The sequence below is a fragment of the Nycticebus coucang genome, chromosome 4 (genome assembly GCF_027406575.1).
Source record: "Nycticebus coucang isolate mNycCou1 chromosome 4, mNycCou1.pri, whole genome shotgun sequence".
NCBI classification, from domain to species: domain Eukaryota; kingdom Metazoa; phylum Chordata; class Mammalia; order Primates; family Lorisidae; genus Nycticebus; species Nycticebus coucang.
Genome location: NC_069783.1, coordinates 122,858,142 through 122,885,060, shown reverse-complemented (window position 1 = coordinate 122,885,060; position 26,919 = coordinate 122,858,142). Strand labels below are relative to the sequence as shown.

The 26,919-nt window shown below is 44.0% G+C and overlaps 1 protein-coding gene across 1 annotated transcript in view; it reads right to left on the bottom strand.

Moving 5' to 3' along the window:
- The window catches only part of SRRM4 (serine/arginine repetitive matrix 4), a 147,424-nt gene that overhangs the window by 2,419 nt on the left and 118,086 nt on the right, over window positions 1-26,919 (bottom strand). The window contains exons 7-11 of the mRNA XM_053588846.1: window positions 26,122-26,220; window positions 21,140-21,296; window positions 7,084-7,388; window positions 2,731-2,931; window positions 346-456 (exon numbers count right to left, since the gene is read on the bottom strand). Of these exons, the coding sequence (XP_053444821.1) occupies window positions 346-456; window positions 2,731-2,931; window positions 7,084-7,388; window positions 21,140-21,296; window positions 26,122-26,220 (873 nt within the window). The remainder of the gene's footprint in view (window positions 1-345; window positions 457-2,730; window positions 2,932-7,083; window positions 7,389-21,139; window positions 21,297-26,121; window positions 26,221-26,919) is intronic.

The following is a 26,919-nucleotide window of genomic DNA, read 5'->3' as shown; positions in this document are numbered from 1 at the left end:
AGCCTGTGCGGGCAGGCATCGCAGGGACGCGGATGCGAGCATCACTCGGGGCCGGTGTGTGGGTAAGATTTGGGAGTTATATATATAGGGATGAAGGGTAAAAAGGGCTAGGGCCAGGAATGAGTTCTGAAGTGTGGCTGTGGGAGTGCTTGGGCTGGGAGCTTTGATTCGCAAGGGTATGTCTGGTGCCTCGCTGCCACTCCTGACTAAGAGAGTGGATTAAGGACTAAGGGAATCTTTAAAAATGCTGAGGCTGGGTGAGACTAAAGAGAAAGACGGTCCGAGAGGCGGGTCAGGGACCCGGCGCCAGAGAGGAGGTGCAGAGCCAAGGGGCGCGGCCGGTACCTGCTGGGGCTGTAGCGCGAGTAGCTGGGGCTGCGGCGTGGTCGGGAGCTTCTGCTGGGCGGACTCCTTTTGCCAGACTTGGAGGAATAGCTGGGAGAGCGAGAGTAGGACCTGGGGAGAGGTGACAGCCTCTGAGGAGCTTGCAGAGCGTCCTCCTCTTGGGTTGCCGGAGAGTTCTCAGCTTTATTCAGCCGGTCCCCAGGCAGCGAGCCTTTTCTTTCTGGGGGTCGGTGGGAGGAACTGGGCCCTTCCCAGAGCATGAAATCTGCTTTCTTTTGGGGTGGTTAATAATAATATCAACGACTTTCTCTTACTGGGTCTCTTACTAGCTGTGCCACCTTGGGCAGGTAATTTCACTTCTCTGGGACTCTGTTTTCTCATTTGTAAAATACATATAATAATAGTACTTACCCTATACCGTTGCAAGTTAAATGAGTAAATTAGGGCAAATTTAGCATGTTGGCACGTATGCTAAGTGCCAATTAGCCAGCACATGGGAATGTTAGCTGTCACTATTACGTATTTAATTATGTGGCAGATATTGAATTAATACTTTGTGTGCATTATCTCATTTAATCCTCAACATATTTTAGGATTAGGCACTATTATCAACGCCATATTACAGATAGGGAAACAGAAGTACAGATATTGTAGAGGATATGAATTCAGGTGTTTGCTTTGAAAGCAACTTGAATTCAGGTCTGTTTGGCTCCAAAGTATCCTTGACTTCTGTAGACTATATCGTTGTGAATCCAAATTATGAATCCCTGTGCTACACCCAATCTTCTTTCCTTCTCTGCTAATGTCTCCCACTTTTAGAGAACATTGTGGGGAGGGAATAGCTTTTCCAATCTCACTGCCCTGGGGCAAGTGTCCAGCTATAACCGCTGGAAACTTGCTTTTGCCAGCTTGCTCTTTGGCTGTGCATTGGGAGATATTTTAAGAAAGAGTCCAGATACAACATGCTTTTGGACACTTTGAAAGGATCTGCCAGGCATTTCCATCCATTATACCATATATTGTCCCTTTTCTAAGGAGTCATTTGAGTTATACTTCAGAGACTTAAAAAATCAGAAATAGTTTCTCTTTCAATCAACTGGCTCAATTCTTATCTTTTTTGGGTTAATAATGTAACAATTAATGGAGCAATTTTCTTCTTTGCTTTGTCTGAGGGAGCTCAGAGGTCCTATTTGCCACCCACCTTCACCAACTATAACAAATGATAGGACATGCTTTTTGGGACTTAACCTTTCTCCTGACTTAATTTTATATTTCTTTCTTTAATTTTACTTTTAGTTTATTTTGCTCTTCTATTTATGTCACGGTATCATATTGAATATTTTTCTCAGCTGCCTTGCTTCCTGTTTTGGAATGGACTGGTCTTGATATAACCAACTAGTAAAGCAACCATTGTTTTGTTATATAATTACAAACGAGGAATAGTCAGACTGCTGCTGGGAATTTCTGTTTGCAGAGGGAAGCTGGACGGCATAAAGCCACTGGTTAATTAGTGATAATTGAAGTTGGGTGGAAGAATGCAAAGATGTCATAATTCTCCCTGTGTCCACATCCTCTGCGATGTGACTTTGCAGCTCCTCCCACTAAGAGGAGCATCCTTGCATCTGGGTTGGTCTTGTGACTTGCTATGGCTAACAGAATAGCAGAAGGGATGTCATGTTCCAAGCCTAGGACTCAGGAAGTTTTGCACACTACAGTGTTCTCTCACTCAGAACCCTGGGAACCCTGCTATTACCATGTAAACAAGTCCAGACAGGGCTGCTGGAGGATTAGAGACCACTTGGAGTGAAGATCAGTCAGCTGGGGTCATTCAGCTGGGGACCAGAGAGTCCCTGGCTAGGGCTGATCAAAGCCACATGAAAAAGCCCCAAGAGATCAATCTCACTGCCCTGGGTGAGCCCTTGGATGGAGACTCTGGGTGGAGAACAAGAACCACCCAACTGAGCCCAGCCCTATTGCTGATTTACAAAATCAGAAGCTAAGTAAGCACTTGTTGTTTTATAAATGCTAAGTTTGGAGATACTTTTTTAAATGCAGTGGAAGATAACTAAAACACATTAGCTCATTCTCATACCAATAGCAGCAATAATAACTAATATTCAATATGTTCCAAGTATTTCTGTATGTGCTGTTTATTTCTCAGAACAATCCTTTTGGGTACATATTTTATTGCTTTCATTTTGCAGATGAAGAAACAGATTCAGATAGGTAAATGACTTTCCCAAGGTCACTGGCTAGTAATGGGTAGAATGGGTATTGAAACTTATGTCTATCTGACTCCTCTCTCTTATGGATCAAAGGACATCTCCAGTTACCGTAGTTAACTCCCCAAGGGGGAAGGTGTGGCAGAATCAAGATCACACTCACCTTTTTTCAGAGGAGGTGGACCTACTCCGAGTGTACCTGGGGGAGGTCCTGGGGTTTGGAGATCGGGAGGAGTGACTAGAGGATCGGGTGCTGGCATAGGAGGAGCTGCGGGAGCACCCTTTTATGGGGGAGCTCTGGGCTGTGGGTGGTACCAAACTGGACTTCACTTCCTCACATTCCAGACACGGTGACTGGAATCCTCTGTAGGAGAGAGAATGTCTGTTAGCACTAGATTGTACTCTTCTGGGGGCACCTTGAACTAATACTGACCTCCCTATCTTTCTCTAGGCTGCAGCATTCTCACAGAACACTCTTTCCACCTTTTCACATCCTAATACCTTTGTAAAGACATCCCAGGGCACGTATGTTAGAGGAACAGCAGTAGATACCTTAAAAGTCAATGATCTAGTTCAGCATTTCCCCAAGTGTGGGACACATGCCACAGGGGACCACTTCAGAGTATTAGGGAGGTCACTGGGCATGGACAGGATGCTAACTAATATCAGATCACAATGGGAGATGTACTGCTTTTCTCATCTTTTCAAATCTGATTACATTAATGAGAAAGCCCCTGTTGGGTGCTAGTAGGTTTTTAACACCTCTCTACACTTTGTAATCTCCCTAAGAGAGAAGAGAAGACTTCAGACTCAGAGCCTTGGGCAGGACACTGTAACTAACTAGATTAAATACAGTATTTTAATTATATGCATTTTTACAGGTACCTTCTATTTAGGACAAGTGATACTCATTTTCTATTTCAGATAGTAGTATTGTTTTCCTTTAAGTTTGGGTGTGTGTATATACACACACACACATATATACACAGAGGGTGCCAAAAATGTATACACATTTTAAGAAAGGGAAAAAATGTATTTAACTTGTAGTACTCAGTGTATACTAATAACAAAAGATGAATACAAGTCACATTGAGCACTTCTTGTAATTGCAGAAGTCAAATGTGACTTGAGTATTATAAGTTTAATAGAGATTTTCCTTTCTTAAGATGTGTATACTTTTTTGGCACTGTGTGTGTGTGTGTGTGTGATTATTAAAATAAATGAAAGTATCAGTAGTACATGCATATGGTAAAAATCAAGAAGATAACATGTAGATGGTTTTAATTGGGGGAACCTTGGTGTATCCCATTTTGCAGGTGGAGGAATTGAGACCCACAAAAGGGTGCAGATGTGCAGAATCACCCAAAGGACTGGGTCCTGTCTTCTGTATTTTCACCCTGCCTGGGGCCATGCTGGACCTCGGTTAGGTTCTCTGTAAATATATGTTCATTTGGATTGGGCCAGGGGTCATCATCACTGACCCCTGAGCTTGGTTTCAGGCTTTACTTCCAGTTGTGGAGACACATCTTTATTTGAATCCTGGTATTAACTGAGCTTCTCAACCACACTGAGGCTCAGTTTCCCTATCAGTTACCAAAGGGTTATAATAGTACCTATCCCATAAAGGTTTTATGAGGAACTAAGGAAGAGTATTTAAGGAAAGCACCTGGCATAGTACCTCGTGGTTTGGGCTTACTGAATATTAGCTGCTGTTACTATTATTGTTGTTTTTGTTTTTCTAGCTATTCTTGATTTTCCCTGCATAATAGCATGGCAGTACAGCAGTAGACATGTGACCTCCTTCTCTTTTCTGGGAACTTCACTGCCTGTTCTTGGAGACAAGTGACATTTGCTCTGCCCCAGCTCTGGCTCCCAGAGGCCAGGTCTGTGCATGGATGCCAAGTTGTTTGTCCTGGACTGAAGTGGTTACTGTGTGAGGGACAAAGGGTGCTCTGACCTTGAAAGAAGCTGTTAACTGTTTCAGTGCTAAGGCTTTGGTCATGTCTCGAAAATTTTGGCCGCTTTGAACAAAGGCAGACTCCCACCCACAGAAGAAGGAAAACCTCACTGTTAGCATGGTGGAGTGCACCAGCAAAGCTTTCCCGCCCCTCCTGCATCTGTGCATCTGCCTCATCAATTATAAGCTCCTGGTGGGGAAAGACCATTCCATTTTTATATCCCCAGCATCAAGCTGAGTGTCTGGCTTATAGGAAATGTCTGATAACAAGTTGAAGGATAAATAACTGAAAGAATGGTACAGATGAAGTGATCAGTAAATTTTAGTAGCTATTATTGTGACAGTACTCTTAGTGATTAGCATTTTGTTGTGACTTTTTGAGTAAGAGAGTAAGGGGATGATGAAGTAGAATTGCAGCTGGCTCCTAAGCAACTGTGCGGAAGTGTTTTCTGCAGGAAAACTGCATCTAGCAAATGTGTTAAGATGGGGAAAAATGGAGACGTCCAAGTGTTCTATTATAGGCTAATCTCCCTTTACCTAATACTGTGCTATGGGGTATGTGTGTGCTCATATATATGTACAAGGTCTGACAGTTAAATTTGCAAACCCATCCTAGAATAAACGCTACATATCTCACAGATGAATATCACTATGGTCACCTTTGAGGTACTCCCTTTGGGAAGCCATGCTCCAACACCAGCATTTAATACACCCTTCAAATTTTGGAACTCTTTTTCTGGAATGACCACCAGAGCTGTTGTTGAAAGACGGTCTGACAATTAAGTTTGCAAACTTGCCACTGTGTGCTTATGTTGGCAGCACTGTACAAACAATTTAGCAAGATTTGTAACCTTGGTATATCAGTGTCTCACAGTTGTGTCCATGTCGACATGTGGTGTCTTGCTGAGTGGTGTTCATTATTATTGCTGCATGTTTTTATGTGCTGTATGATGACAGCTCTGATGTCCATTCCAGAAAAAGAGTTCCAAAATAGCACTGAAGGGTGGGACTAGGTGCTGGCATTGGTGCACAGCTTCTCAAGAGGAGTCTTTTGACTGTGCCATAGGTAGACAGCACTTTTTCCAGGATGAGTTCATGAACTTAATTGTCAGACACCATATACACATATGTCTGTGTATATATACAAATATGAGTGTGTATATATGTATGTATATATACACATATGTACACATGCATGTGTATGTATACATATACATGTAACTAAACTTTATTTTTAGAACAGTTTATGTTTCACAGCACAATTGAATGGAAAGTACAGGCAGTGCCCGCATACCTCTGCCTCTTCAAAATCCCACCCTTGACCCCCATCAGCATCCCCCACCAGAGTGGTACATGTGTTACACTTGATCACCCTACACAGACACGTCACTCTCAGCCCAAGTCTATAAAGTTTACCTTAGAGCTTTGTAGCTTGGTTTCGTATATTCTGTGAGTTTAGATGAATGTAAAATGACAATTGCCCATCACTGTTGTATCACATGGAGTAGTTTCACTGATCTAAAAATCTTTTGTGCCTTTCCTATTCATCCCTCCCTCCCACCATCCCCTGGTAACCACTGATCTTTTTACTTGCACCATAGTTTCCCATTTTCTAGAATGTCAGATGGTTGGAATCTTACAGAATGTAGCCCTTTCAGATTGGCTTCTTTCACTTAGAAACATCCATGCAAGTTTCCTTTCCATCTTTACATGGCTTGGTAGCTCCTTTCTTTTTAGCCTTGAATAATATGCCATCATCTGAATGTATCACAGTGTGATTTATCCACTCACCTACTGAAGGACATCCCGGTTGCTTCTAAGTTTGGACAATAATGAATAAAGCTGTTGTAAACATCCATGTGCAGGTGTTTGTGTCGATATGCATTTTTAATTTATTTAGATAAGTACTGTGGTATGTTTTTAAATGACAGTCACTTAAAATGAATTTAATGGCAGACTTTCTTCTGTAATTACTAATAAAATTGACAGCTATTTTTGCCTTTCCAACCTCCTTCCATCCTGATATCAATAACCTGAGTTTTCCTGCAGAGGAATGAGGGAAGGTTCTTATTCCTTCCCAGTGGTGGCATGTGACAAATTCTGGCCCAAAGCACAGCATGGATCGGTGTAGGGCTGGGCAAATGACCTAAGCTGAACCAAGCAGAACCAATGAGCACCTGCTCCGGTATTTTGCTAATATATTGAAGAAGAAACATTATTCTTCTGTTGTCTGGCTAAACTGGTAGATTTGTTAGCTGCTTGGCATATCTGTCAATGCTTTGGGAGGGTCTATATGAGAATAAGGCTAATAGAGTGCGGAAGCGGACTAAGACATCGCAGGAAGGACAAATTCCCAATGACATATTTTGAGTCCTTAGATCCAGCTGTACCTGAAACTAGTGCCCCTGGATTAAAACAAAAGAAAATATTAAGCCAGTTTGAGTTAACTTTTCTCTCTCTTGCAAATACAGGACTCCTGGCAGAGTAGAGTGCTGGCATGAGAGAGCAACAAGGTGAAACTAAGGAGGGAGCTTCCGGACCCCCACTTGATGCACTGACCTTGATTCTCTACCCCCGCTGGTAGGGGAGAGATTTTCCACACTGGCCCCCTTGTTCTGGGGTGAAGAGGTGGTGAAGGAGTTCCCTGAATCAGAGGTGTTGCCACTGTTGAGTTCCTGGCTCTTGATTAGGTCTCCACTGGGGCTCCCTTTTTCCTGGCCCCGAGACCTGGCTGAGCTGGTTTGCATGGAGGGTGGCGAGGACGTGTCATTGCCTGAGTCATACTCCTGGGATCGCCCTCGGGAGGTGGTGAGTGGGCTGGCTGCTTTAGTAAAGAGGTCAGCAGCAGACCCCGACCCAGTGATCTGAAAGCAAAAAGACCCGTTGGACACTGCTGAGAGCTGGGCCCACGGGCTGTGTCTAAATAACCAAGAAATGTTTACCGTCATGATGCACTGTAACAAAAGGAAAGAGAGAGAAAGAGGAGAAGAAAGAAGAGACGCCAAAAAACAAAAGCACAAATTCCTGAAAGAATAGCACAGAAAGGTGATTTTTTTTTTACCCCCTGCTAGGATAACTGGAAGATTTAGGTATCATGCAGAGGAAAAGCATGCGATCCAGATTAAACAAAATAAAAGGGAAATTATACAAAATTTAATTTCTAATGAATTAAACAAAAGAGTCAACTCAATAGAAAGGGGGGTGTAAACACCCTTAACTCAACCTAAAACAATAATAAAAATAAAGGAAGGGGAAAGGGAAAAAGAAATGGGGCTATGGGCCTGAAAAAAATATATCTTGGAAATTAAAAAAAAAGAGAGAGATAAAGCCAAAATTTTAAATTTCAACCAAATCCTTAATTACTTGAACATTTTTTTTTTTTTTAAAGAAAAAGTTGCCTGAATAGAACCCTAAACAAATATTGCATGGGGAAAAGGAATGAAATAAAGATGAGAGTTTTGGGATTTTTTTCCTTTTAAATATAAAGTCAAGGTCGCAAACTGACATTTTAGCAGTTTTTAACTAAAGGGGAAAAGAAAGAGGGAAGGACAAAAAAAAAAATGGAAGTCAAATAGTCTGACTGAAAACAAACGAAAAAAAAGGTCTCTACGGATATTCGTGTGTGTCCTTTTCCCCTTGTAGAAGGTAGCTAAGGCTCTTGAGTGGCTTCTAATAAATTCCCTCATGTCTTTGCGGATTATATCCACTTACCAAGCAAGAACTCCTCCTTTAGTAGGTAGGTAAGGTGTAAGAGAAAGGGAAGAGCGGGCAACGTGAGTCCATCGTTAGAGTCGCAAATGACAAGAAAAAACACACACCTTTCTGCACATCCTCAAACTTGGCTTTGAACTTTGAGTTTTTTTTTTTTTTTTTTTTTTTCAGTGCCTTTGATAGGTAGGGCATCAATTAGGTTTGGTTCTATCATTAAGGGGACCTACCCTAGCCTACCTAGTCAATCCCTTAATGCCCAAGTTAGAGCAGGAAACTCTCACTGAATATGCAGGTGGGAGCTGGAATACTACATCTGTGTAGGTGTAAATATTGAGGGGACGCAGGAAGGGACGGAAGATGTGCTTGCAACATAGGGTTTTGGAAGGGGGTTGGAGATTTGGCTTTGGGGTGATTAGGAATAAAAGAGGGCTTCCAGAACCCTGTTTGGGGCTAATCTAGGACAGATGAAGGAGTGAAGGAGGTGACAGACAGCCAGGCAGTCATGTATTTAGAAGCACGCTGGGTGGTTTTCTCTAAATGTTCAGGCCAGTATCATGGCTGGAATGACACAGAGGGTTCAGCCTGGTCCCCGCCAACAACACCATGCTTAAGTGTGGGTGAGAGGGAATCCCTGCTCTGACTCTCCAGCAATAACCATCTCTATGAGTTGAGAAATCTGTGGAGACAAGAAGGTACCACCTCCCTTGTCAAGAACCACTATCTGGGTACCTGAGATGCCAGAATTCTCTTTTTAAATGGTCCCTGAGCTCCCTTCCAAGGTCTCTGTAGGCCTCATCCATGGGTCTGTTCTTCAGGTGGACCGTGCTTCAAGTATGCACACTCCTAGGTCTAAGCGTGGCTGTTTGGACAGAACTTGGATGTTCAGGCTCAGGTGTTCACGTGCGTGTGTGTGTGTGGTGCCCATCATAGTATTGTGTGGTGTCAGAGGCAGGAAGAGGAAGGGAGGGTTTCAGGGCCAGATTGTCCCCACACTTCCATGTCACAGCCTGGCAGTCCAAAGGATCCAAGATTCTAAATTTAAAATTGACTTTCAGATCATTTCGAAGCTATGTTTGCCAAGATAGGAGCATGTATTTTGATTGCTTCCTGGTATATTTATGAACATTTAGACATCTAGAATGTGGGTCTTCTTCTATATTCTTGCTCCATATTCTACAAATATTAGGGCAGGCTTCACCATCAAGAGCCTGCTTTTCTCCCCCACTTAATCCTGTGCACCTTGGGCTTAAAGGAAGGGGACTTCTGTGCTTTCTTAAGGAACCATTTCTGCCTTCTCAGCCATTAGTCATGAGAGTGGGACACAGACACTGGAACTGCAAGAGTAGCAGAGATCCCCCCAGGAGCTGAGATGCCAGCTCCCAGGGCTGGGGAGATAGGATTTCCTTTTTGGATACTCCCAGGGTATCCATTTTGGCTTTGCACACAGGCAAGGTGACGGTCCAGACCAAGTGCTGTCCAGCGCAGCTGCCACTCTACCTGCTTGGCAATCTGGCTAGCTCTGCTTTAGGAGATGGGACCTCAACATAAGTTTGCCCAGCTGGAGTTTCCTAGAGTGAGACTTCTTTCAGAATAATGCAAAGGCCCTGTTCCCATTCTGGTCCTCCTATTTGTCTTCCCTTTTGCAGTTTGGATGCCACATCTTTCTCACCTCCGGAGTTCAAAGGCAACACGTGTATTTCCACCATCTGTGTCAGGAATAAGAAAACATCATGCCAGGCAGCCAGAGCCTGGAACCTGAGCTCTCAGGCTGAGACTTGGCACGTGGAATCTTTGTTCATCAGTGTATTACAAGTGAATCGGGCAGGCTCATCTTGGAGGAAACTAGGCTGGAAAATAACTGCAGGGCAGGGTTTGTGGGCACAGTAATTTCCATTATTATGTGGCTTGCTACCCGGGGGCATCCAGGCAGGGCCTTTCTCTCTCAGGTGCTTGTTTCCAGTCTTGACTACTAATTTCTAAAGCATTTTTCCTAGTGTATCATGGGTCCCTATGGGCAAGAATTTCTCAACCGTGAGGCCCCCAGGGCTAGTAGATAAAGAAGGATACCTTGTTTTGTTCACCTTCTCAACCCTGTATGCTCAAGGGGCTACTTTCAGAGTGTCTCCACCTGGCTGTGACCAATCCACATGTTAACTTGTATGGTCAGAACTGAAGCGATCTACAAGGTATCATGCTTTTCCATCAACACCAGAAAAATGAGATAAAGGCACTGATGAAATGTTCTCATTAGGTTGACCTTGGTGCCTGAAAATATCAATCCTTCCTGCATGTTTAAAAGTCCCATTTTTTTTCTGGATGAATCTAAACTCTTTGACATGGATTACAACTCAGCTCTTTATACTTTACAAATAGAATCTCTTCCACTGTCTTCCACACCATCCCACCCTGGCCCCCACAACCTAAGCTGACCAATTTGAGTTCTTTTGGTTCTGGCATCCCATCTTGTTCTTCTAACCCCAGGCCATTTGCACGTGCCATTTCCTCTGCCCAGAACACCCTTCCTCTTCCACATTTTGCATGGCTAAACTTATTCATCCTCCTCATCTCCTATACGTATCCCCTCTTATAGAAAATCTTCTCTGATCCTCCAGATCAGGATAGCACAATACTCTGTGCTTCATTCATTCATTTATTTGATCTTTTATTTATTCTCTCCTTCAAAAATGAGCATCAGCATTGTGGTTTCTTATTGTATTGCTTCTCTCTCTGGTCCGTGTGGGGATCTTATTGAGGACAGGGTCATGGCTGGGTCAATGCCGCAGCCCAGCACCCACCAGCACCTGGCACAGGGTAGGTACCTAATGAACAAAGCTGCTCCATGCTTCCCTGAAAGCCTTGATGTGCCCATCCTAACTTAATTTGCTGGTAGAGAAGGCTGTATAATCAGGCCCTGGCTGAGTCCAGCTGGGTGACTGACAGCTTTGGGAACTGAATGTTATTTTGAAAAGGAACTAGCCTCTATCATACCAAGAATAGTTAACCTAGAAAACTTGGTGGAGTCTTGGCTAAAGGTTGAGGTCTCAAGACCAGTTCAGGGATGTGTGTGTGTGAGCTTGAGAGAACCTCTAAAATCAAGTTTTAAGTTTTGTTGATACATAGTAGATGTACATATTTTTGGACCACATGTGATATTTGGATTCATCTATTTACAGTAAACCCTCTCTTGACTGTAACAAACTGGTCAACATACAGAGATGGTCAACACAAGGAACTAGGTGTACCGTACTGATACGTACATGTGGTGCATGTCCAGTCTATGAAAATTGGGTGAACTTGAGAAGGTGGTCAGTGTAGGGAGGTGGTCAACCGCAGTGGTTCTAATGTAACGTGTAAAGGATCAAATCACAGTAAACGGGGTATCTATCATATGTCCATCACCTTAGACATTAATCTTTTCTTCAGGCTGGGAACATTCAAATTATTTTCTTCCACCTGTTTTGAAATATACACTAGATCATCATTTACCATAGTTACCGTGCTGTGCTATTGAATCAGTTTTGAGATCCAGACCCATAACAGAGAGAAGGGGTGGAGTCTTCTTTTTTCCCTCCTTCCTCCCTTCTTCTTGATACCCTCAGGCCCAAGACCTTGAGAAAAAGCACACTGTCTGCAGATTCCCAACAGCAAAACTCTAGGCTTCAGGTGAGAAGTTCCAGATCCACAAAGCCTTCAGGAAGGGGCAAGCTGAGCTGGGTTTACTCATTTCCTTTTCCACTCTTTGCCTCTCTGGGAGATCAAGTTAAAAGACGGACCAGAGTCTGGCTATTTGCATGCAGTAAGGCTCCTAGACTATACAGTGACTTTGTTCAGATTAGAAAAAGGTGCTCGTGGCACAGTGGCTCATACCGTATAATCCTAACACTTTGGAGGCCGAGGCAGAAGGATCACTTAAGCTCAGGAGTTTAACACCAGCTTGGACAAGACTGAGACCCTGTCTCTACTAAAAATAGAAAAATTAGCTGGATGTTGTGGTGGGCATCTGTAGTCCCAGCTACTTGGGAGACTGAGGCAGGAGGATGGCTCAAACCCAGGAGTCTGAGGTTACTGTGAGCTAGGCTAATGCCAGGGCACTCTAGTCTTGGACAACAGAGTGAGACCTTTGTCTCACAAAAAGAAAAAGGAAAACGTGTTCCTTAAGGGTCAGGAATTAAGGTGCTCCTTCTAACCGGAGAAATTAGAAGAGATGGTACCCGTCTCTCTAGGCTTCACATCAGGGCATGGTGAATGGAGGGTAGGTAAAGTTCATCTCTTACTCTCTCTCAGGCTGGTCACTCTTGGACAGGGCACAGCCAACATGACATAACGTCCCTAGGAGCTACTGATCACAAAAATCTTCACACTCTACTTGGCCTGTGTGGAGGATTACTCTGGCTGGGAGGAGGTGGTAACTTGAAAACATTCACTGCTGATTCTTTGCAGTTAAACGCCATTTGCTTTCATCTTGAAAAGTTGATGGGCTCTGTTTATCCTTCCATGTGGCAGGAGCCTTTTCATAAACTTGTCATTAGTAATATTGGGACAGTTTAATGGCCTCCTAAACCCCAGACACCGCCTTCTGCAGAGCTCTCCACTCGCTTCATGCAAACAAGAGAACAAAGGTAGAGCGGTTGTGTATTGGGGGAGGTGATGGCTGTGACTGTGCAAGGGAGACTTGACTCAGGCCTGTGGTGGAGGCCAATCCCTGGATGCTTCTTTCCCAGTTAGACACCCCCTCTGGCACATAAGATGCAAACAGCTGCCCACTGGACATTGACATGCCAGGATAGCGCCCCATTGCTTCTCTGTCTCTTCATTTAGATAATAAACATCTCAAAATTCACCTTTGAAGAGCTCTTCTTCATGTGTTGGGAATTTCTCTCTATGAATGCACCTGCTCTCTGCCCCTGTATTATTGGCTGGGAAATGGTGCCCAAGACATTCGCCAACAGGAACTACCCTAGACCCTCCAATGCCCACCAATAATACCCTCCTGGTACCCTGGACCCAGTTTAAAGACCTGGAACCCTCACCAGGGTTCTTTTCTTGTGTCTGATCTTACCCCTTCCTCTATCTCTCCCTCACCCTCCAAAGGCCAACCTTTGGGGCCTGGCATAAAAATTCAGCCTCTGGAATATCTACTTTGTTACCAAGTGAAATAGCACCTGCCCAATCTGGATTCTCAGAAATTGAGACAGAAATTTGAGTGCTAATAGCTTATTTGAAAGGGGAAGGAACTCCTGAGGGAGTTGGGGTAAAGGGGGAGATGATAGAAGATGTATCATCAAACCAGGTGCCACAGTGGGAAGCTGGTGTTTCATTCCACTGGGGGACCCCTGTGAAGCAGGGTAGAACTTGTATGCTCAAGTTAATCTCAACCAAGGGCCAAGAGAGCTGCAGTATTTATATATCAATCACCTGTCAGCTATAGGTTGAAGGCTGAACCCCAAGGGTGTCATTTCGCTAGTATGTCCAGACTGCCCCATAGGCAGGCAAAGGGGGCTTTGGCAGCCAGGAATCCCCTCTGTATGCTACAAGTTGGCTGTGTGCCCTGCAGTAGGGAAAGGGGGGATAGGAGTATACATATATACGTGGACAATATCTGCATCAACATCTCAAATCAACATTGGAAAACTGGCAAGCCAAGTCATGCTTTGTTTCAGATATGCTTTCTTTAGCCCTCTTGGTATGTTTGGAAATAAATTTGAATTAATTGCCAACATTGGTAGAACGGAGATGTTTCACTTAATAACCACATTTCCAGTTTCTGCTGAAAAGTAAGATGTGGCAACATGGGGCTCACATTCCTGCCTTGCACTAATCATCTTGAGAGCTATTGCAGCTGCCCCCTTTTCAATGGGGCATGAGCACTCCTGGCCCCAAACCCCATGGGGTCACTGTTACTCATATCTTTTAGCTGCCTGGCTCCTGAGAAATCTAAGTTTGAGACTCTCTATTCTAAAAGTGTGTTGCTGCTCTGATCCCTCCACAAGCATCAGAAATGTAGTACGCCTTTTATGTTTCATCTTCTCCTTCCAGAACTGGGAAGTAGATTGTTCCATTTTCCTCATCTTGACTGCTGGATTTTGTCAGTAAAAGGAACAAGAAGACCACCAGTTACCGACCCCAGAGCTATTGCAAATTCTTCCCTTCTGAGTTAGACTGTCAATCTTGGATTTGGGGGGTTTTCTTTAGGACAGATTGCCTTTCATCACTCATGGCCATTGGAGGAACATATACAAATTATTTCCCCTTTATTTCCTCTCCCCCCCTCCGCTCCCAATGCCAAGCTCCAATGCTTTTTTTTCTTTTAAACTCCAAAGCTTGCCTTATTCCTTTGTTCTTTAATATACTCAGCGTTGCCACTTGGGTTTTTCTAATAAGTAATTAAGTCCCCCCACCATGAACTCTAGTTCCCTGGCATTTCACTGGGAGTGTCTCTCAGCCCTCCAGGGAAGCCGGCACTGTTATTTATTGTTTTTGTTTCAAATCATTATTTAATCAAGAATTGGGGGGGAAGGCAACCTCTCACTTACACTTCAAAATTTAATTTCAGCTGAATTCCGAGATCAAGAGGCAGCACGGCCTAATAGGTTACAAAAATACAATCAAGAAGAGAATTCCAATTAAACTGAACAAGTCCATTTACTGAGCTTCAAATGGCCCCATGGAGAGAGATGGCTATAAATTTTTTTTTTCCTTCCCTGCCATATGGGGGACTGGAAATTCTCATGTTAGTATAGAGTTGCATGGCAGAGCTTTTAGCTAGAGGGTTCTGGTTATTTCTTAAAAGAAAAAAAAATCCTTTTGTTTCACAAAGACATTGAGTTTATTTTCTCTGCTATTGTTCATCTAAGTGCACTAATTAGGAAGATGGCAAAAGAATGGATTCATTGACCTGTTGGGAGTTCATTTGGGAGGAAGGGGAGTTGGAGAAAGAGATGGGGTATTGTCTGGAGATCGTGGGACGATGACAAAGTCCTTTGAGGCTGGGGCAATCCCGTGGGGCTGTGCACTGCATTGGACCTAAAGTAGGGAGAGGTAGTCTAGCTTCTTGTTCTTTTAGCAGGAGCCGTAGGGAATGACTGCTTCAGGCTAACCCCATCTTTGAAACCTATCTTGATGGTCCCCTTCCCGCTGCTCTTGGAAGTCTCCACATAGATCCACTCAAACCAATTTTTCACCGGCCAAATCGAAATGAGAACAACAAGTTCAATGTAATAAGTTTTTCATCCTGCTAAATGCATTTGATTTAAAGACTCATCTTTCCTTCCAAGTTCATGTCCTTGCTATCTCTTTTTGTGGTAAAATGTCCCTTTCATGATAGAAAAATAGTGGTTGTCTTTTTTTCCCATTCTTCTTTGGTAAAAGCAAAAGTTGACAATGCTATGTCACCTCCCACTAAAAACAAACAAAACACCAACTGGCCCTGAAAATTCCCAAATCTCATCCCACACTTCTTCAGTTTGGTTCTTCTCTCAGCTATAATAAGCGGCATTGGATTTTGGATGTTGATTGTTGAGTTTCCCAGTTGAGAAACAGCTGGAAAACTTTACAGAATGTGCGAGAGCCTGAGTCAGGGTCTAAAGGCCTATGCCATCCACGGACTCTCTTTAGCCTCATTTTCCCTGTCTACAAAACGGGAAGCATATTCCCATCTTGCCTTTCTCCCGAGGCTGTTGTGAAACCCATTGAGCTCTTGGATGTGATTAAGCTTACTGAGGCCAGGGATACTCTGAAAACATCATATCTGGGTTTGTTTAGAGTAAGTTTAGTAAAGCTGCTATGATGAAAAATATTAATAATAGCAACTAATATAAATTGAATGCTGTGTCCCAAGCATTGGAATAAGTTTTTTACCCAGAACAGAAGCTGCATGAAAGCAGGGACCTTATCCTCCTGTTCACTGCTCCATTCTGGTGCCCATTTGGGAGATAGTGGGTGCTTAGTGTGTATGTTTGAAATGAATGGATACCTTATCTCACTCCATCCTCAAATAATAATCTAAGTAGGTATGATGAGGATACTGAGGCCCAGAGAAATGAAATGACACAGGAGAGGTCATGTCATTAAGGATATGGACTCTGAAATCAGACTTTCAATGTTCAAATTCCTGCTTCTCCATTGAATAGCAGCCCTTTAAAAATGTTTCTAGGCTGAGGTTTCCTCATTGTAAAATAGAGTTATCAGTGGGAGCTCCCTTGAAAGGCTGCTATGAAAAATAAATGAGATGATGATGCATGTAAATAATTTAGCCTAGCACCTGGCACATAGTAGGAGGTACTCAGTAAACATTAGTTACCCAAGGTGTCACAGGAAGACGTGATAAAAAACTCCAGAGTACCCAAATATATGCCAAAACCCATGTCTTAAATGTCATCTTCTTTTACTTCCTCCAGTTTATAAATTTCATGAGGTCTTTTTTTATGGACTACAAGTCTTTCTTTTATTATTATTTTTTTTGGGTGGGGGGTCTTGGATCTGTGCAGGATTTGATAAACAAGGGGTATATGGTGACTACCGGCCCAGGTAGGAGAAAAGAGGAGGGAAAAAAGAAGCCTGACCTTCTTGGCTCAGCCTCAGTCTTAATCATCCCCCTTCTAGATTCTCTCTCTGATCACAGCAGACTTGATAAAGAACTGATACCTCAGGGAAATGGCTTGGTCAAACCTTGGAGCCCCCAGCTTCTCCATTGTCTAATCCACCTTTTTGATCACCCAGTTCACTCTCCATGCTGGCTATCAGAGTAAGCTTCCAAGGCACAAGCCACAGTTCACACCAGCTCTCATTTCTCCCAACTGGGTTACCTTCCTAAGTCACTTCAATTCTCAAAGCCTCAGTCTTTCAATCTGGAAAAAAAGGTGATAATAATTGCAACTACTTCAAAGAACTGTTTTGTGTATCAAATGAGGAAAAAACTGTGTAAAGTATGTGACAGTGGCTGGCATATTGTGGTATTTCCCTCTTCCTTTATCCATCAGACATCTCGACCTGACAAACTCCTACTCATCCATCAAAGCCCAACTCAAATGATCCCTTATTTGTAAAGCCCTCTTGAACATTAAGACAATATTGTCTGACCCTTCCTCTATGGTCCCACTATACATTGTACTTGGCATCTCTGCTGGGTGACATTTACAATATTCAACAACTATTTGGTTATGGAGACTACCCCATCAAAAGGGAGGCTGGCCTTGATATTGAAGGGGATTAGGTGTAGGTGTCACTTTTCAGTTGCTGGATTGTGAGAGAGTCCAGAAGATTCCAGAGGAGGGAAGGGGTGACTGGGTTGACTGGGGTGAGATGAGCTGAAGTGTGCAAGTAGTCGTATATTTTAAGAACCAGAGGAGGCACTGTCTCAGCCCTAATCGCAGCACTGTTGCACTGTGTTCAATAAGAGTGTTGTTTTTTTCATCTCTCTTCTTTCCCAGGGCCTTGAACAGAGATGGTAGAATGAAGATAAGGGCTGGGAGTGGAGGCTGTGAGGGGGTCCCTAAACCATCTCTTTGGGAACTTCCATTTGTATTTGGGCTCTGACTGAGGAAGAAAGCCTCAGGTTACCTTTAGCTCACCAACTAGGATTGCAGTTAAGATTCCACCCCCAAATGTGCAAATTCATTAATTGCATTAATGCAAATTGATACAATGCACCTGCCCCTGATTTTTTAAAGAGCTGTGCATATGAAATGCCTGCCACTGGGTGTGGCAGGTGCCATGGCATAAAATATCCTCATGTTTAGGGCCCTGCTTACCTGTAGAGTCTCAAATCTTGTCCCGAAATTTTATCTCAATCTCCAGCTCCAATCTTTACTTCCTTTTTTCACTGGTTCACTCTTACTTTTTCAGGTAATTGTTACCTTTTCTGCCTAATCCTAGTCCTAGTCCCCTTCTCTGCCTGCTAACCTTCTATCCCATCTACGCATCCAGCATCAACTGTCGTACATTATCTGTTTTTAACTTATCTCTCCCCACTCCGCCAATGAGTAAGAAAGAAGAAGGCACAGCCTATTTCTTTCTTACTCATTGGATCTTGAAAGCCAATCTAAGCCTGACCCGATATAGATGCTTAATAGATGTTGGTAGACTTAAATTAATGATTATATGGGTGTTTCAATGAAAGTGACTCTGCTATTAGCTTTCACAGGGAGAAAAACTTGGGGCCAGGACTCTTGGAAGCCTTTGGTCCAACCTAGAACTTTCTTCCATCTCTGCCTTCATAAGAGAGAAGATGAAAAAGGGCCAAGCATGGGGAGGCACTAAAAGGACCAGATTGGGGGAGGGGAGGGAGGGCATTTGATGCTCTTTAAAAACAGGCACCTTGAGTCAGGTGGGAATGCCCATATGGGGTGCTGCTGCCACTTAGGATGGAAAGGGACTACTCTGAGAAGCAGGAGCCTTGGCTCTAGCCCCAGCTCAGCTTGACATTGACTTGCCTGGGCCTGGAACTATTACTACTGTTACTACTATTATCACTATTATTACTACTGCTATGTTCATCACTACTATTACCACTGCTATTTCCACACTTCTGCTGTTGTTAAGATCACTAGCAGCAAACATTATGTAGCATTTACCCGTTGCATGTTACTTACATGAAGTCATTCAATTCTCATAACAATCTTATGAAGTAGGTCTTATTATTACACTAGTCTTATAGATTTTGAAGAAACTGAGACACGGAGAGTTTACATAACTTGCCTGAGGATCCATGGCTGGTAAGTGCAAAGCCAGGATCTGGAATATTGTCATCATAACACTGGTGATATCTGTTGAGGTTTTTCTCTGTGCCAAGTAGGCTCAAAAGTTGTCTTTTGAAGAAGAGGCTGTTATTATCTACTTCGTTTTTTTAATAGTTGAGGGAACTACAGCTCAGAAAGATTTAAAATAAATGCCCCTCTCTTAGAGCCAATATTCGATCACAAAACAATAATCCCAGGTTTAACAACTCTGCCTTCCCCCCATCCTTGTAAGTCATTCCCTCTTTTGTGGATCTTAATGTTCTTTCTTGATAATCAGGGCATTGTGGATCTTAATTTTCCTTCTTGATAATCAGGGCATTGACCTAGATGAGCTCTTAAGGCCTCTACCTTCTAGGTAAAGGTAAGCCCAGTTTTTCTGATAGTAGCTGGACTCATGGGAAGCATCGAGTCAATATACGTCATAGTCATCAAGAATCCACGTGTTTTGGGAAAACAAACTACCAATAGCCAATCTGGTATAGGAGGAGAGACCCAGCTCTTTGCCACATTTTGACAGACATGACCCTGTTAGAAAACCATCCCAGGCAGGCAAGAAAGTCAGTTGTTCCCAATGGTACTTTTTAGATAGGGCCACACTTGGGACCTCCAGAGGGGCTGCCACAAATTATGAGCAGTGAGATTAGGCAGCTTTTACTCACTTAAAAACATTCCTCTACCTCTTAACAATCATATTTCAAATATATCCTTACTTTGCTACAATCTCTTTGGGAGACAAGTGGGATAATCATGCCTATTTCTTACTTGAGAAAGCTGAGGCTGAGAGGTATAAAATGATTAGTCCAGTGAAGTCAACACAATACCCAGATGTCTGAACTTTCTGTCATACTGGAAAGATCCCTTCTTAGAACATTTGGGAAAGAGAAAATGCAGGTGGACATTTGCCATCTGCATGTAACCACAGGCATCTCTACAAAGGAAGGTTCCAGGTAGACAAAGGACTTGGGCAAAATTAGCCGTTGGTAATTTACTGGCTGGTAAAGAAGAATTTTCCAGAATGCATGCAGATAACTATTGTGCCAACCAGACCTGACTGCTGTTTATCATTGCCTTCTCTCTCTTGACCACCCTGCAAGCACCCCTGAGCTTTCCCTTACATCCATCTCATCCTTTCTTAGGAGTCCGCTACCTGAAATTTCAAGTTCATGTGCACCTAGGGAAGATGTCTGTCCACTATGTCGACATTGCCTCTCTTCCTATTTGTCTGTATATCCCTTTACAATCTACAAAAGGCCTTCACATACTTTATTTTTTGGATATCCCCAACAATCTCACATGGAAGTGCTATTACTTCAAGTTTACCAATGAGAAATTGAGGTTAACTAACTTCCCTAAAGCCACACAGTTATGAAGTGGCCAAGCTAGGACTTGAATTCAGATCCATCTCTAAATCTCTCGCTCATGGTATCAAACTGCCTGAAGTTGAATTCTAGCTTCTCCTCATTGAGTTGGGGGAGGACTGCCTACTTCTATTCAATGCCAGGTTGCTAAATTAGATTTGTTCTTGCCTTGGTTTGTGGCTTTACCCCAGACCTTAACTTTTCTGAAACTTGTTCTGTCCCATCTGTAAAAGTAAGTGAGAGCAGTGGTCCCCTCAACTTCTGAGACCTGTGTGGCTACATCAGAGGACACAGGTCAAGTACTCTGAGCTCCATGGAAGAAAATTCTCACATAAATTCAGGTCTTGTTTATAAGTAGAATCAAATACCAACTGCCAACCAATGCTGCTGGCCAGCTGAGATAAAGGATATAGACTTTGTGTAAAAGCTAGAGACCCCTTCTTTTCCTTCCTCCCCAAAGAAACCTCCCACAGTGTTCACACATGTATTCCTGTACGTGTCACTCTAGAGACCAGTATTTGTTTTTTAACAGTCCCCAAATTAAAAAACAAAAAACAAAAACAAAAAAAACAAAAGAACAAAACCCTGAGTATTTGAGTTTTTCTCCTCCAGTCTCCCAAGTCCCCAAGCCAAATGCTGTCAAAGGCTGGTAAATAATCATTTGTTTCACTGATAATGAGTTCTAGACCCAGTGGGATATTTTTGTTCAAAATTGAGTTAAAATGTAGTGTGTGCTGTCCTGAACTTGATCCTCCACCTCCCACAAGTGTCGTGGCCAAGGCTGGCAGAGGAGGCAGTGTGGATACTTACTACACCCCTGGCCGACAGGAAGCCAGGCATCTGGAGGGGCTGGTTGGGCGGGCAGCTGGGCCGGGCCTCGGGACTGTCCTTGCAGAGTATCTTGGAGCAGCGGCGGGAGTGCCTCCGGCGGGTCTTCTGCCCTTCCTCTGGGGACCGGCCGCGGTGCCTGAGGGCAGAGATGAGAAACCTGAGAGTCTTGTGAAGGGCAGCATGGCAGGGAGAGGGTGCAGGGACCAACAAGATCTGAGGACCCTAGAGTATATTCAGGGTCATTTGTATATATTCATGCTCAATTTTGTTCCTAAGTTTCTATGTGCGTATATCCACCCACACGCCCATGCATCTACTCATTCATTCATTTATCCATTCGTTCCCTCATGTACTCATTTCACAAATGCTCCTTCAAGCACCTGGCACTGTTTTGGGAGTTGGGGAGGCAGCTGCAAAAACAAAACAAACAGAGACTTCTGATTCAATTTAACACGCTGGGTGTGCCCCTGTGATTATCATGACTATGTGTATGTCTCGGTGTGTCCATCTGTGTTTCCATGTGTTTGTCTATAAATGTAACTGTGTATATCTGCGTGTCTTTGTGTATGTGACTTGGCCATCTGTGAAACAGAGGCATCAGATTGACTGCCGCCCAAAACTTTGGTGAAAAAAATGGCTGACGAAAATGATAGGGATGCTTTCTGCAAGTTTGTCAGGTGTAGATCCGACTGCCTTGTCTGCAGCAGAAACAAAGGCATGTCTGATGTGGAAAGGGTATATCTGGACTCTGCACATCCCCTTGGCTCTCTGAGCCTCAGGAATAATAAAAACAATACTTACGGACTTACATAGCATTTATAAATCCCTCCTAAGGTGCTTTCACAGTCCTCTTTACAACTTAAAGACATAAACAGGGGAGGTATTACTTTTTCCCATTTTACAGGCAAAAGAGCTGAGGCTAAGAGACTTTTAGGGAACTGCCCGAGGTCACATAGCCTGAAAGTGGCATAGCCAGGACCAGGGCAGTTTTTTGCCCTTTATAAGAAGTGGTGCCTCCTGTTTTTACTCTGGAGTGCCCCTCTCCGCGCTGGGCCTTTCAGATCTTTTTTTCTGCAAAGTGTGTGACCTGTGTGACCTGCTTGGGCTGAGCCACGCAGACCTGAATCCCTGTTCCAGCTCTGCCAGTCACTTCCTAGCTGTGTGACCTCGCTCAGACCCCTTTGTACATCCACAAGTGGTTTTCTCAGCTGCAACAGGTCAGTGATGCTGTTAAACTCAGTGGGCCAATCCCCTCCAGAGAAAGGCCATCAGAGGCCCACCTACAGTTGGACAAGTGTGTTGTCGCTCCTTGCTACCACAGGCAAGTGTAATATGTCCCAGGAAGAGGGCATTAGAAAGAGCCCGTTATAGGATTTGTGCTTGTAGTAGTGGCGTGGGACAGCATTTACAGCAATGGTACCCAACCTTTTGGCACCAGGGACTGGTTTCATAGAAGACAATTTTTTCCATGGACAGGGTGGTGGGGTTTGATATGAGTCTGCAAGCAATTGATTCATTATGGTCTCTGCGCAGTCAGTCCTCTCTGCTAATGATAATCTGTGCCGCTCCCAGCACTAGCATCACCACCTCAGCTCCACCTCAGATTGTCAGGCATTAGATTCTCGTAAGGAGCCCACAACCTGGATCACTCCTGTGTGCAGTTTATAGTAGGGTTTGTGCTCCTGTGGGAATCTGATGTGATCTGACAGGAGGCGGAGCTCAGGTGGTGATGTGAGTGATCAGCGGGGAGCAGCTGTAAACACAGACGAAGCTTCACTCCCTCGCCTGCTGCTCACCGCCTGCTGGGCAGTCTGGTTCCTACCAGGTCACAGGCTGGTATCAGTCCATAGCCTGGGGGTTGAGGACCACAGGTTTACAGAACTGGGGCTTTGTTCTGGATTGTGTGCTGTCAGAAATCAAGGGCAATTCTGACTGGATGTCTTCACCAATGTTATCTAGAAAGAGGGAGGACTAGACAGGCTATGGTTTTGACACGGAATTGTTGTCCAGGCTCACACTGATTACAGAGTGGTCTTGTCAGATGGTGATATTCTTTTTTTTTTTTTTTGGTAGAGACAGAGTCTCACTGTGTCACCCTGGGGTAGAGTGCCGTGGCATCACACAGCTCACAGCAACCTCCAACTTCTGGGCTTAAGCGATTCTCTTGCCTCAGCCTCCCGAGTAGCTGGGACTATATGCGCCCGCCACAACGCCCAGCTATTTTTTTTTTTTTTTTGGTTACAGTTCAGCCGGGGCCGGGTTTGAACCCGCCACCCTCGGCATATGGGGCCGGCGCCTTACTCACTGAGCCACAGGCGCCGCCAGATGGTGATATTCTTTACATTTTTTAAATTTCTTTATTTCAAAATATTAGAGGGGTTCAAACGTTTCTGCTACATGGATACCTTGTATAATGGTTAAATTGGGGCTTTAATGTGCCTGTCAGCAGAATAGTGTTCATTGTACCCCATACCTCTCTCCCAACTGTCCCGCTTCTTGGTTTCCAATGTCTTTTATATCTTTTTGTGCCTGTGTGTCCTCTGTTTAGCTCCCAATTATTAGGAAGTACACACAGTATTTGTTTTTCCATTCCTGTGTGACTTCCCTTAGGATAGTAGTCTCCATTTCCACCCCAAATTGCTGCAGTAGACATTATTTCATTACTTTTTATGGCCGAGTAATACTGTATGGTGTGTGTGTCCACTCATGAATTGGTGGGCATTTAGATTGATTCTGCATCTTTGCAATTGTGAATTGTGCTTCAGTAAACATTTGAGTGCAGGTGTCTTTTTGATGAAATGACTTCTTTTCCTTTGGGTAAATAGGCAGTAGAGGGATTGCTGGATCGGATGGTAGGTCTACATTTATAGCTTTGTGGAATCTCCATACTGTTTTCCACTGAGGTTGTACTAATTTGCAGTTCCACCAGCAGTGTATCACTAGTCATCAGGGAAATGCAAATTAAACCCTAATGAGATACCACCTTACCCTGTCAGAATGGCTTTATTATAAAGGCAAAAAGCAGGAAATGCTGGCATTGATGCAGAGACAAAGGGACACTCACGTGCTGCTGGTGGGACTGCAATTGATGTCAGCAGGAACGCCAAGCCTCACTAAGGATGTGGATGTCAAATGCTTCCGCGGATTCTCAAATGCTTCCTACATTTAGCCTCACTCATTTATCACCTGGGGAGATTTAACAACCTCACTGCCATGGACCCAATGCATTTGAATTAGATCAGACTGTCTAGAGCAGGCGTCCTCAAACTTTTTAAACAGGGGACCAATTCACTTTCCCTCAGACCGTTGGAGGGCCGGACTGTAGTTTAAAACAAAAAACTATGAACAAATTCCTATGTACACTGCACATATCTTGTTTTTTTTTTTTTTTTTGTAGAGACAGAGTCTCACTTTACCGCCCTCGGGTACAGTGCCATAACATCACATGGCTCACAGCAACCTCCACTCTTGGGCTTTCGCGATTCTCCTGTCTCAGCCTCCCAAGCAGCTGGGACTACAGGCGCCCGCCACAACACCAAGCTATTTTTTTTGTTGTTGTTGCAGTTTGGTGGGGGCTGTGTTTGAACCCGCCACCCTTGGCATATGGGGCCGGTGCCCTACTCACTGAGCCACAGGCGCCACCCACATATCTTATTTTGAAGTAAAAACCACGGGCCACAGTTTGAGGACGCCTGGTCTAGAGGGTTGGATCCAAGCACTGGTATCCTTTTATTTTTATTTATTTTAATTTATAATTTTTTCTTCGATACAAGAGTTTTATTTTGTCACCCCTGGTAGACTGCTATGACATCATAACTCACAGCAACCTCAAACTCTTGGGCTCAAGTGATCTTCTTGCCTCAGCCTCCCAAGTAGCTGGGACTACAGGTGGCTGCCACAACACCTGGCTATTTTTAGAGATGGGGTCTCACTCTGGCTCAGGCTGGTCTCGAACTCCTGAGCTCAAGCAATTCACCTGCCTTTGCCTCCCAGACTGTGAGAAGTGAGCCACTGTAGGTGTGAGCCACTGCGCCTGGCCTCATTGGTATCTTTTTAATCTTCCCAGGTAAAGTGCAGCAGAAGTGGAGAAGCACTGTGCTAGCACATGGGGCTATTGGGATGATTAAGGGAGAGATCATAGTTGAAATCTTAGCATAGCAGGATTTGGGTCAACATTCCTCCCCTCCCTTTTCTCCACAACTCACCCTTCCTAGAGACATTCTGCTTTATTTGGGGATTAAATGAGGCCCAGACAATGATATTTTTAAATCTCCTCAGGTCAAACATGAGAGGCAGTTGGAAGGAGGAGAGTAGCCCCTAACATCTGAGAGCTGCCTGGCACCACTGGACATCCACGATGCTAAGTATCAACATCAGCGGAGCTCCAGTTCTTATTTTTGTTCCTTTCTCTCTCCTTCTTCTTCTCCTTTCCCTCATTAGCATAACGAGGGTGCAGGTTAGGAGAAAACCGACTTGGAAGGGACTTAGAACAAATTTGGCATTTTGTGCTGTGTGGCCTTTCATGAGTTGCTTAGCTTGTCTGTGCTTGGAGTGGTGCCTTAGTGACAGTGGAAAGTACTGAGTTTCATTTCTAGCTCTGGCATTTGATTGCTAAGTTCCTTAACACCATATGCCTCAGTTTCCTCATCTTTTAAATGAGAATAACAATAGTACTTACTTCATGGGGTTGTAGAGAGGATCCTATAAGTGGACATACAAAGTGTGGTGCCACAGTCACTTAGAAAAACATGTGTTAGCTAGAAGTTGTTGTTCCTAAAAGTGGCAGCAGCAAGCCTCTTTTGCCTCTAGCCCTTGCTTTACAGGGAAGTGGGGACAGGTGTAACACAGGAGTCCAGCCCTGTGCTGGAAGAGTGGTTCTGACAGTGACAGCAACAACTAAGGCAAAGCTGATGATAGCTGTGTAAGAGCAGCTCAGACTGGACTCTGGGGTGACCAGTTACCTGCTCTCACAGCTTGAGGAGCGGGACTCTGAGCTCTGGGACCGGGAGGGGCAACGGTGGTGGCGGTGGCGGTGAGACTTTCGGGGCCGGCTTCGAGATCTTGGGGGATGAGAAGGAATGAGTCAGAGCAGAGAGGGAAAGAAAAAGAGAGAGACAGAGAGAGAGTTGATCTCGTGATACCCATTTTTCTCTTGAACCCAAATCACCATCCCTCCCAAAGTCAGACATCTCTTCTGACCCCTGAGTTACCACAGTATCCTTCCTAGGTGTTCGGGGGTCTTTGAACAGTTGTACCGAACACGGGTGAGCAGAAAGGGGTATGCGGATAACTCAGGGCCCTCCTCTTCCATCCCTTGCTGGAAGAAGGACCATAGCAGGCCACACTCTGCAGAGAATCTCCTCTCCATGACTCCTCTCCCTCTCCTAATGCCTCATTTCACAGAGCTTCAGGGGCAGTTAAAGGCCATAAAGGTGTGAATCAGCCAGGCACTAGAACAACCCCAAGAAGGCCTGAGATTAAACAGAAGGAGCTGCTTTGCCTGAAGAACGTTACCATGGTGCTGGATCTCTTAATTTTTCAAGTGAACATGGAAATACAGATTTTTTAAATGTAAAATACCCCTATTTTAAATGGAAGCTCATTTTTTGTTTTTTAAAAAGTCACCTTTGGGGGCAAACAAAACCTATTTGGAGAATAAATTAGACCTTCAGGCTGCCAAGCTGTAACCTCAGACCCAGAAAATTAAGTCCAGATTCTTAGCATGGACTCAAAATAAACCTCATTAACAACAAAAAATT